This window comes from Leptodactylus fuscus, chromosome 9 (assembly GCF_031893055.1).
Source record: "Leptodactylus fuscus isolate aLepFus1 chromosome 9, aLepFus1.hap2, whole genome shotgun sequence".
NCBI classification, from domain to species: domain Eukaryota; kingdom Metazoa; phylum Chordata; class Amphibia; order Anura; family Leptodactylidae; genus Leptodactylus; species Leptodactylus fuscus.
This window is the reverse complement of record NC_134273.1, coordinates 620,195-632,716: the sequence shown is the minus strand read 5'-3', so window position 1 is coordinate 632,716 and position 12,522 is coordinate 620,195. Positions and strand designations below refer to the sequence as shown.

Genomic DNA, 12,522 nt, shown 5'->3' with positions numbered 1-12,522 from the left:
TGAGGGGCTGTATAATACTGTGTGTGTGTGGGGCTGTATAATACTGTGTGTGGGGCTGTATAATACTGTGTGTGCGGGGCTGTATAATACTGTGTGTGGGGCTGTATAATACTGTGTGTGCGGGGCTGTATAATACTGTGTGTGTGCGGGGCTGTATAATACTGTGTGTGTGTGGGGCTGTATAATACTGTGTGTGTGAGGGGCTGTATAATACTGTGTGTGTGAGGGGCTGTATCATACTGTGTGTGTGAGGGGCTGTATAATACTGGGTGTGTGAGGGGCTGTATAATACTGTGTGTGTGTGGGGCTGTATAATACTGTGTGTGCGGGGCTGTATAATACTGTGTGTGTGAGGGGCTGTATAATACTGTGTGTGTGAGGGGCTGTATAATACTGTGTGTGCGGGGCTGTATAATACTGTGTGTGCGGGGCTGTATAATACTGTGTGTGCGGGGCTGTATAATACTGTGTGTGCGGGGCTGTATAATACTGTGTGTGTGAGGGGCTGTATAATACTGTGTGTGCGGGGCTGTATAATACTGTGTGTGCGGGGCTGTATAATACTGTGTGTGTGCGGGGCTGTATAATACTGTGTGTGCGGGGCTGTATAATACTGTGTGTGCGGGGCTGTATAATACTGTGTGTGCGGGGCTGTATAATACTGTGTGTGCGGGGCTGTATAATACTGTGTGTGTGAGGGGCTGTATAATACTGTGTGTGCGGGGCTGTATAATACTGTGTGTGCGGGGCTGTATAATACTGTGTGTGTGCGGGGCTGTATAATACTGTGTGCGGGGCTGTATAATACTGTGTGCGGGGCTGTATAATACTGTGTGCGGGGCTGTATAATACTGTGTGTTCGGGGCTGTATAATACTGTGTGCGGGGCTGTATAATACTGTGTGTGTGCGGGGCTGTATAATACTGTGTGTGCGGGGCTGTATAATACTGTGTGTGTGCGGGGCTGTATAATACTGTGTGTGTGCGGGGCTGTATAATACTGTGTGTGTGAGGGGCTGTATAATACTGTGTGTGTGAGGGGCTGTATAATACTGTGTGTGCGGGGCTGTATAATACTGTGTGTGCGGGGCTGTATAATACTGTGTGTGCGGGGCTGTATAATACTGTGTGTGCGGGGCTGTATAATACTGTGTGTGCGGGGCTGTATAATACTGTGTGTGTGAGGGGCTGTATAATACTGTGTGTGCGGGGCTGTATAATACTGTGTGTGCGGGGCTGTATAATACTGTGTGTGTGCGGGGCTGTATAATACTGTGTGCGGGGCTGTATAATACTGTGTGCGGGGCTGTATAATACTGTGTGCGGGGCTGTATAATACTGTGTGTGCGGGGCTGTATAATACTGTGTGTGTGAGGGGCTGTATAATACTGTGTGCGGGGCTGTATAATACTGTGTGTGCGGGGCTGTATAATACTGTGTGCGGGGCTGTATAATACTGTGTGTGTGCGGGGCTGTATAATACTGTGTGTGTGAGGGGCTGTATAATACTGTGTGTGTGAGGGGCTGTATAATACTGTGTGCGGGGCTGTATAATATTGTGTGCGGGGCTGTATAATACTGTGTGCGGGGCTGTATAATACTGTGTGCGGGGCTGTATAATACTGTGTGTGCGGGGCTGTATAATACTGTGTGTGGGGCTGTATAATACTGTGTGTGCGGGGCTGTATAATACTGTGTGTGCGGGGCTGTATAATACTGTGTGTTCGGGGCTGTATAATACTGTGTGCGGGGCTGTATAATACTGTGTGTGTGCGGGGCTGTATAATACTGTGTGTGCGGGGCTGTATAATACTGTGTGTGTGCGGGGCTGTATAATACTGTGTGCGGGGCTGTATAATACTGTGTGCGGGGCTGTATAATACTGTGTGCGGGGCTGTATAATACTGTGTGCGGGGCTGTATAATACTGTGTGCGGGGCTGTATAATACTGTGTGCGGGGCTGTATAATACTGTGTGCGGGGCTGTATAATACTGTGTGCGGGGCTGTATAATACTGTGTGCGGGGCTGTATAATACTGTGTGTGCGGGGCTGTATAATACTGTGTGTGAGGGGCTGTATAATACTGTGTGTGTGAGGGGCTGTATAATACTGTGTGTGCGGGGCTGTATAATACTGTGTGTGCGGGGCTGTATAATACTGTGTGTGCGGGGCTGTATAATACTGTGTGTGCGGGGCTGTATAATACTGTGTGTGCGGGGCTGTATAATACTGTGTGTGCGGGGCTGTATAATACTGTGTGTGCGGGGCTGTATAATACTGGGTGTGTGAGGGGCTGTATAATACTGTGTGTGCGGGGCTGTATAATACTGGGTGTGTGAGGGGCTGTATAATACTGTGTGTGGGGCTGATACTCTGTGTGCTGTGTGGGGCTTTTTCATACTCTTGGTATTTGTAGCCTTTAGCTCCCCCCTGTGGCTGGTCTGTAGACTTGCCCACCCCACACACACCCCACCCCACACACCCCACCCCACACACACACACACACACACACACACACACACACACACACACACACACACACACACTCATTTCGTTGACATTGCAGTAACTTCTGGTGCATTGTCTGGATGAATGTGCCCCATGGACATCTGACAGTGGTGCCTGCGCGTCCTGACAACCAGACAATAGGTTATTCAGCAGGAACAAAAGGTCTTGGATGAGGCCTGAAGCCGGGCACCAACCGCTGCCAAGAACTTTCCACCGGAGTCAGTTTGTGTATACACTCACTTCACAGGAGGCAGCGGTCACCAGGCAGGGATGTCTCTGGCCATTTCATCACATGTTCTCTAAGTGAACCCCTAAAATAGCAAAACTTCGGTAGTTCTGACCTCTCTCCCTGTCCGGGGGTTGCACCTGCTTAGTTCTGACCTCTCTCCCTGTCCGGGGGTTGCACCTGGTTAGTTCTGACCTTTTTCCCTGTCCGGGGGTTGCACCTGGTTAGTTCTGACCTCTCTCCCTGTCCGGGGGTTGCACCTGGTTAGTTCTGACCTCTCGCCCTGTCCGGGGGTTGCACCTGGTTAGTTCTGACCTCTCTCCCTGTCCAGGGGTTGCACCTGGTTAGTTCTGACCTCTCTCCCTGTCCGGGGGTTGCACCTGGTTAGTTCTGACCTTTTTCCCTGTCCGGGGGTTGCACCTGGTTAGTTCTGACCTCTCTCCCTGTCCGGGGGTTGCACCTGGTTAGTTCTGACCTCTCTTGCCCTGTCCGGGGGTTGCACCTGGTTAGTTCTGACCTCTCTCCCTGTCCGGGGGTTGCACCTGGTTAGTTCTGACCTCTCTCCCTGTCCGGGGGTTGCACCTGGTTAGTTCTGACCTCTCTCCCTGTCCGGGGGTTGCACCTGGTTAGTTCTGACCTCTTGCCCTGTCTGGAGGCTGTACCTGGTTAGTTCTGACCTCTTGCCCTGTCTGGAGGCTGTACCTGGTTAGTTCTGACCTCTCGCCCTGTCCGGGGGTTGCACCTGGTTAGTTCTGACCTCTCGCCTTTCCGGGGGTTGCCCCTGCTTAGTTCTGACCTCTCGCCCTGTCCGGGGGTTGCACCTGGTTAGTTCTGACCTTTTTCCCTGTCCGGGGGTTGCACCTGGTTAGTTCTGACCTCTCTCCCTGTCCGGGGGTTGCACCTGGTTAGTTCTGACCTCTCTCCCTGTCCGGGGGTTGCACCTGGTTAGTTCTGACCTTTTTCCCTGTCCGGGGGTTGCACCTGGTTAGTTCTGACCTCTCTCCCTGTCCGGGGGTTGCACCTGGTTAGTTCTGACCTTTTTCCCTGTCCGGGGGTTGCACCTGGTTAGTTCTGACCTCTCTCCCTGTCCGGGGGTTGCACCTGCTTAGTTCTGACCTCTCTCCCTGTCCGGGGGTTGCACCTGGTTAGTTCTTACCTCTCTCCCTGTCCGGGGGTTGCACCTGGTTAGTTCTGACCGCTTTCCCTGTCCGGGGTTGCACCTGGTTAGTTCTGACCTCTCTTGCCCTGTCCGGGGGTTGCACCTGGTTAGTTCTGACCTCTCTCCCTGTCCGGGGGTTGCACCTGGTTAGTTCTGACCTTTTTCCCTGTCCGGGGGTTGCACCTGGTTAGTTCTGACCTTTTTCCCTGTCCGGGGGTTGCACCTGGTTAGTTCTGACCTCTCGCCCTGTCCGGGGGTTGCACCTGGTTAGTTCTGACCTCTCTCCCTGTCCGGGGGTTGCACCTGGTTAGTTCTGACCTCTTGCCCTGTCCGGGGGTTGCACCTGGTTAGTTCTGACCTTTTTCCCTGTCCGGGGGTTGCACCTGGTTAGTTCTGACCTCTCGCCCTGTCCGGGGGTTGCCCCTGGTTAGTTCTGACCTCTCTCCCTGTCCGGGGGTTGCACCTGGTTAGTTCTGACCTCTTGCCCTGTCTGGAGGCTGTACCTGGTTAGTTCTGACCTCTTTCCCTGTCCGGGGGTTGCACCTGGTTAGTTCTGACCTCTTTCCCTGTTCGGGGGTTGCACCTGGTTAGTTCTGACCTCTCTCGCCCTGTCCGGGGGTTGCACCTGGTTAGTTCTGACCTCTCTCCCTGTCCGGGGGTTGCACCTGGTTAGTTCTGACCTCTCTCCCTGTCCGGGGGTTGCACCTGGTTAGTTCTGACCTCTCCCTGTCCGGGGGTTGCACCTGGTTAGTTCTGACCTTTTTCCCTGTCCGGGGGTTGCACCTGGTCAGTTCTGACCTCTCTCCCTGTCTGGGGGTTGCACCTGGTTAGTTCTGACCTCTTTCCCTGTTCGGGGGTTGCACCTGGTTAGTTCTGACCTCTCTCCCTGTCCGGGGGTTGCACCTGGTTAGTTCTGACCTCTCTCCCTGTCCGGGGGTTGCACCTGCTTAGTTCTGACCTTTTTCCCTGTCCGGGGGTTGCACCTGGTTAGTTCTGACCTCTCTCCCTGTCCGGGGGTTGCACCTGGTTAGTTCTGACCTCTCTCCCTGTCCGGGGGTTGCACCTGGTTAGTTCTGACCTCTCTCGCCCTGTCCGGGGGTTGCACCTGGTTAGTTCTGACCTCTCTCCCTGTCCGGGGGTTGCACCTGGTTAGTTCTGACCTCTCTCCCTGTCCGGGGGTTGCACCTGGTTAGTTCTGACCTTTTTCCCTGTCCGGGGGTTGCACCTGGTTAGTTCTGACCTCTCTCCCTGTCAGGGGGTTGCACCTGGTTAGTTTTGACCTCTCTCGCCCTGTCCGGGGGTTGTATCTGGGTCGGTGGTTCTAGTCCTGCGGCAGCGGTGGTTTGGCAGAGTAGCGCCTCCCCTGGACAGATCCTTGTTTTTCTCCGCTTGGCACTCTCTGTTCTGACTAAACTGAATTCTTTGTATGAGAAATCTGTCACTGGGAAGAGATGTGAGAATTGCCACCTGCGCACCCCCTGGGCCGGCTCCACCTCCTGCCGCTGGCCCTCTGTGTGTTGGTGTGGCCCTGCCGCCGGCCCTCTGTATCTCTTGGGTAGGAATCGCAGAAGAGTAGTCACTGGGGGTAGTTGTAGGGTCCCTATAGGGTATATAATATGGGACCGGGTAGAGCGGGCATCAACTGTCCTAGAATTATTGGTTAAGCAGCGGGCGCTGTGTTCCAGGCCCGCGGTCTGTGTATCGGTGTGTTCCAGGCCCCGCGGTCTCTGTATCGGTGTGTTCCAGGCCCGCAGTCTCTGTATCGGTGTGTTCCAGGCCCCGCGGTCTGTGTATCGGTGTGTTCCAGGCCCCGCGGTCTGTGTATCGGTGTGTTCCAGGTCCCGCGGTCTCTGTATCGGTGTGTTCCAGGCCCGCGGTCTGTGTATCGGTGTGTTCCAGGCCCCGCGGTCTGTGTATCGGTGTGTTCCAGGTCCCGCGGTCTCTGTATCGGTGTGTTCCAGGCCCGCGGTCTGTGTATCGGTGTGTTCCAGGCCCTGCAGTCTGTGTATCGGTGTGTTCCAGGCCCCGCGGTCTGTGTATCGGTGTGTTCCAGGCCCCGCGGTCTCTGTATCGGTGTGTTCCAGGCCCGCAGTCTGTGTATCGGTGTGTTCCAGGCCCCGCGGTCTGTGTATCGGTGTGTTCCAGGCCCGCAGTCTCTGTATCGGTGTGTTCCAGGCCCCGCGGTCTCTGTATCGGTGTGTTCCAGGCCCGCAGTCTCTGTATCGGTGTGTTCCAGGCCCCGCGGTCTCTGTATCGGTGTGTTCCAGGCCCGCAGTCTGTGTATCGGTGTGTTCCAGGCCCCGCGGTCTCTGTATCGGTGTGTTCCAGGCCCCGCGGTCTGTGTATCGGTGTGTTCCAGGCCCCGCGGTCTGTGTGTCGGTGTGTTCCAGGCCCCGCGGTCTGTGTGTCGGTGTGTTCCAGGCCCCGCGGTCTGTGTATCGGTGTGTTCCAGGCCCCGCGGTCTGTGTATCGGTGTGTTCCAGGCCCGCGGTCTCTGTATCGGTGTGTTCCAGGCCCCGTGGTCTGTGTATCGGTGTGTTCCAGGCCCCGCGGTCTGTGTATCGGTGTGTTCCAGGCCCGCAGTCTGTGTATCGGTGTGTTCCAGGCCCCGCGGTCTGTGTATCGGTGTGTTCCAGGCCCCGCGGTCTGTGTATCGGTGTGTTCCAGGCCCGCAGTCTGTGTATCGGTGTGTTCCAGGCCCGCAGTCTGTGTATCGGTGTGTTCCAGGCCCCGCAGTCTGTGTATCGGTGTGTTCCAGGCCCCGCAGTCTGTGTATCGGTGTGTTCCAAGCCCCGCGGTCTGTGTGTCGTTGTGTTCCAGGCCCCGCGGTCTGTGTATCGGTGTGTTCCAGGCCCCGCGGTCTGTGTATCGGTGTGTTCCAGGCCCCGCGGTCTGTGTATCGGTGTGTTCCAGGCCCCGCGGTCTGTGTGTCGTTGTGTTCCAGGCCCCGCGGTCTGTGTATCGGTGTGTTCCAGGCCCCGCGGTCTGTGTATCGTTGTGTTCCAGGCCCCGCGGTCTGTGTATCGGTGTGTTCCAGGCCCCGCGGTCTGTGTATCGGTGTGTTCCAGGCCCCGCGGTCTGTGTATCGGTGTGTTCCAGGCCCCGCGGTCTGTGTATCGGTGTGTTCCAAGCCCCGCGGTCTGTGTGTCGTTGTGTTCCAGGCCCCGCGGTCTGTGTATCGGTGTGTTCCAGGCCCCGCGGTCTGTGTATCGGTGTGTTCCAGGCCCCGCGGTCTGTGTATCGGTGTGTTCCAGGCCCCGCGGTCTGTGTGTCGTTGTGTTCCAGGCCCCGCGGTCTGTGTATCGGTGTGTTCCAGGCCCGCAGTCTGTGTGTCGCTCTGGCCCGGTCTCTGTGTTCCAGTAGGGCCGCCCTATTTAAGGAAATACTCTGCAGCACATTGAACCTGAGGTGTGTCTGCAGCACATTACAGCTACTTTAGAGCTGAAATCTCTGTGCTGCAAGCTTGGGTGTTTGGAAGGAGCTGCATGCATCGTTACACCTCCTGCGTCTGTCTGGCACTGCTCTGTAGGACCTCTGCAAGGCGCCCGAGTCTCCCCTTGTGCTGTTCTGTGCCTGTAGTCTGTTGTGTGTCTTAGGTGTGGTGCCCCCTTGTGTTTCATGTAGGTCAGTGCAGTGCACACATTACACACGGATTCTGCTCCGTCACCTTGTTCTGATGAAGTTTCTTTTCTTTTCTCTTCCAGAAGGAATTATGTCTGCCCAGAAGAGGAAGCTTGTAAGTACCGCAACCCCTGCTGAGCGTGCGGAGGACGGGGGCGTGCAGGGCGCAGCATGTGTATGGGCTCTATTCACACTGTGCAGCTTCACCAGACCAAAATTCTTCTGAACTGAAGTCGTTCAATAAGGCCAGAAAGCAAAGTAATAAATAGTGAGCGCAGCTCTGGAGTATAATACAGGATAAGTAATGTATGTACACAGTGACTGTACCAGCAGAATAGTGAGCGCAGCTCTGGAGTATAATACAGGATAAGTAATGTAATGTATGTACACAGTGACTGTACCAGCAGAATAGTGAGCGCAGCTCTGGGGTATAATACAGGATAAGTAATGTAATGTATGTACACAGTGACTGCACCAGCAGAATAGTGAGCGCAGCTCTGGAGTATAATACAGGATAAGTAATGTAATGTATGTACACAGTGACTGTACCAGCAGAATAGTGAGCGCAGCTCTGGAGTATAATACAGGATAAGTAATGTAATGTATGTACACAGTGACTGTACCAGCAGAATAGTGAGCGCAGCTCTGGGGTATAATACAGGATAAGTAATGTAATGTATGTACACAGTGACCGTACCAGCAGAATAGTGAGCACAGCTCTGGAGTATAATACAGGATAAGTAATGTAATGTATGTACACAGTGACTGTACCAGCAGAATAGTGAGCGCAGCTCTGGGGTATAATACAGGATAAGTAATGTAATGTATGTACACAGTGACTGTACCAGCAGAATAGTGAGCGCAGCTCTGGAGTATAATACAGGATAAGTAATGTGTGTACACAGTGACTGTACCAGCAGAATAGTGAGCGCAGCTCTGGAGTATAATACAGGATAAGTAATGTAATGTATGTACACAGTGACTGTACCAGCAGAATAGTGAGCGCAGCTCTGGGGTATAATACAGGATAAGTAATGTAATGTATGTACACAGTGACTGCACCAGCAGAATAGTGAGCGCAGCTCTGGAGTATAATACAGGATAAGTAATGTGTGTACACAGTGACTGTACCAGCAGAATAGTGAGCGCAGCTCTGGAGTATAATACAGGATAAGTAATGTAATGTATGTACACAGTGACTGTACCAGCAGAATAGTGAGCGCAGCTCTGGGGTATAATACAGGATAAGTAATGTAATGTATGTACACAGTGACTGCACCAGCAGAATAGTGAGCGCAGCTCTGGAGTATAATACAGGATAAGTAATGTAATGTATGTACACAGTGACCGTACCAGCAGAATAGTGAGCGCAGCTCTGGAGTATAATACAGGATATGTAATGTATGTACACAGTGACTGCACCAGCAGAATAGTGAGCGCAGCTCTGGGGTATAATACAGGATAAGTAATGTAATGTATATACACAGTGACTGCACCAGCAGAATAGTGAGCGCAGCTCTGGAGTATAATACAGGATAAGTAATGTAATGTATGTACACAGTGACTGTACCAGCAGAATAGTGAGCGCAGCTCTGGAGTATAATACAGGATAAGTAATGTGTGTACACAGTGACTGCACCAGCAGAATAGTGAGCACAGCTCTGGAGTATAATACAGGATAAGTAATGTAATGTATGTACACAGTGACTGTACCAGCAGAATAGTGAGCGCAGCTCTGGAGTATAATACAGGATAAGTAATGTAATGTATGTACACAGTGACTGCACCAGCAGAATAGTGAGCGCAGCTCTGGAGTATAATACAGGATAAGTAATGTAATGTATGTACACAGTGACTGTACCAGCAGAATAGTGAGCGCAGCTCTGGAGTATAATACAGGATAAGTAATGTAATGTATGTACACAGTGACTGCACCAGCAGAATAGTGAGCGCAGCTCTGGAGTATAATACAGGATAAGTAATGTAATGTATGTACACAGTGACTATCAGCAGAATAGTGAGCGCAGCTCTGGAGTATAATACAGGATAAGTAATGTAATGTATGTACACAGTGACTGTACCAGCAGAATAGTGAGCGCAGCTCTGGAGTATAATACAGGATAAGTAATGTAATGTATGTACACAGTGACTGCACCAGCAGAATAGTGAGCGCAGCTCTGGAGTATAATACAGGATAAGTAATGTAATGTATGTACACAGTGACTGTACCAGCAGAATAGTGAGCGCAGCTCTGGAGTATAATACAGGATAAGTAATGTAATGTATGTATACAGTGACTGCACCAGCAGAATAGTGAGCGCAGCTCTGGAGTATAATACAGGATAAGTAATGTAATGTATGTACACAGTGACTGTACCAGCAGAATAGTGAGCGCAGCTCTGGAGTATAATACAGGATAAGTAATGTAATGTATGTACACAGTGACTGCACCAGCAGAATAGTGAGCGCAGCTCTGGAGTATAATACAGGATAAGTAATGTAATGTATATACACAGTGACTGCACCAGCAGAATAGTGAGCACAGCTCTGGAGTATAATACAGGATAAGTAATGTAATGTATGTACACAGTGACTGTACCAGCAGAATAGTGAGCGCAGCTCTGGAGTATAATACAGGATAAGTAATGTAATGTATGTACACAGTGACTGCACCAGCAGAATAGTGAGCGCAGCTCTGGAGTATAATACAGGATAAGTAATGTAATGTATGTACACAGTGACTGTACCAGCAGAATAGTGAGCGCAGCTCTGGAGTATAATACAGGATAAGTAATGTAATGTATGTACACAGTGACCAGCAGAATAGTGAGCGCAGCTCTGGAGTATAATACAGGATAAGTAATGTAATGTATGTACACAGTGACTGTAGCAGCAGAATAGTGAGTGCAGCTCTGGAGTATAATACAGGATAAGTAATGTAATGTATGTACACAGTGACTGTACCGGCAGAATAGTGAGCGCAGCTCTGGAGTATAATACAGGATAAGTAATGTAATGTATGTACACAGTGACTGCACCAGCAGAATAGTGAGCGCAGCTCTGGGGTATAATACAGGATAAGTAATGTAATGTATGTACACAGTGACTGCACCAGCAGAATAGTGAGCGCAGCTCTGGAGTATAATACAGGATAAGTAATGTAATGTATGTACACAGTGACTGTACCAGCAGAATAGTGAGCGCAGCTCTGGGGTATAATACAGGATAAGTAATGTACAGTATGTACACAGTGACTGCACCAGCAGAGTAGTGAGCGCAGCTCTGGAGTATAATACAGGATAAGTAATGTACAGTATGTACACAGTGACTGCACCAGCAGAGTAGTGAGCGCAGCTCTGGAGTATAATACAGGATAAGTAATGTAATGTATGTACACAGTGACTGTACCAGCAGAATAGTGAGCGCAGCTCTGGAGTATAATACAGGATAAGTAATGTAATGTATGTACACAGTGACTGCACCAGCAGAGTAGTGAGCGCAGCTCTGGAGTATAATACAGGATAAGTAATGTAATGTATGTACACAGTGACTGCACCAGCAGAATAGTGAGCGCAGCTCTGGAGTATAATACAGGATAAGTAATGTAATGTATGTACACAGTGACTGTACCAGCAGAATAGTGAGCGCAGCTCTGGAGTATAATACAGGATAAGTAATGTAATGTATGTACACAGTGACTGCACCAGCAGAATAGTGAGCGCAGCTCTGGAGTATAATACAGGATAAGTAATGTAATGTATATACACAGTGACTGCACCAGCAGAATAGTGAGCACAGCTCTGGAGTATAATACAGGATAAGTAATGTAATGTATGTACACAGTGACTGTACCAGCAGAGTAGTGAGCGCAGCTCTGGAGTATAATACAGGATAAGTAATGTAATGTATATACACAGTGACTGCACCAGCAGAATAGTGAGCACAGCTCTGGAGTATAATACAGGATAAGTAATGTAATGTATGTACACAGTGACTGTACCAGCAGAATAGTGAGCGCAGCTCTGGAGTATAATACTGATATGTGATACATGTACACAGTGATGATGCTGCACTATATGGTGGTATTACACATTAGGGTTTCTCCCTTATGATATGGCGGTATATGAGGTGAGTAGTCTGTGCAGTCAGTGTGGCTCGGGCTCTGGTCACACAGTGAGTCTCGTGTACTGATTGGAGCAGGCTTAGTTTGGTGACTGTAGAGTAGTCGTCTTGTAGTTTGGCATCTTCGGGGTTATATGGGGCCCCTGACAGTACAGGGATGGGGTCTAGTGCTGTGTGGGATGAATCCTCTTGTTCTGGCTGCCACTTTGTCATCTCTGTCAGGCAGTGGACAGTCGGCCCCTCGGTGAAGCCGGCGCAGACCCCGCAGGTCACACGAGGCTGGGGGGAAATTAGCCGGGATTAATGAGAACAAATAGGTTGTTTGTGAGCGGTAATACAGAGCAGGTGAGAGGCTTAGCACTAAGAGGCTTATAGGGTGAGAGGAGCAGAGGGCACCACGATTGCAGCACACACTGCACCGGCCCTATGGAACGCAGCCGCACCTCCAGGTGTCAGTTGTCAGACCGCAGCCCCCAATGATTCTGTAAGTAGCCTCTGGGTGTCAGAGAGTGAATGTGCGCCCCGTTCACACTATACAACCTTTAGAAGGTGCGGAGTCTGAGTGTGTGTGCGCATTGCTCGGCTTTATCTGCCCCTCTCCCATCCCACTGTATGTATTGTGCAGAGAGACCCCAGCCCCTGAGGGTCCCTGTGAGTGTTAGCGTCCCATCCTTGTGTAACCTAGAGGTGCCATAGCTGCGTGTGGGAAGACTATTATTATACGGAGTAGCTTAATAACTGCAGGTCTCCTCTGTATACAGCGCCCCTCACTGGATACAGAGTGTACTGTGCAAAATGTCTGCCCCCCACATTGTGCTGCTGAGTTAAGAAATATCCTGGGGGGCTCACCTTAAATTGAGGGTCTTCAGTCTAAACCCCTGTATGT

General features: G+C 51.1%; 1 protein-coding gene across 1 annotated transcript in view; it reads left to right on the top strand.

Moving 5' to 3' along the window:
* The window catches only part of LOC142218444 (microtubule-associated serine/threonine-protein kinase 2-like), a 79,490-nt gene that overhangs the window by 29,698 nt on the left and 37,270 nt on the right, over positions 1-12,522 (top strand). Inside the window, exon 4 of the mRNA XM_075287188.1 lies at positions 7,598-7,629. Coding sequence (XP_075143289.1) covers positions 7,598-7,629 — 32 coding nt within the window. The remainder of the gene's footprint in view (positions 1-7,597; positions 7,630-12,522) is intronic.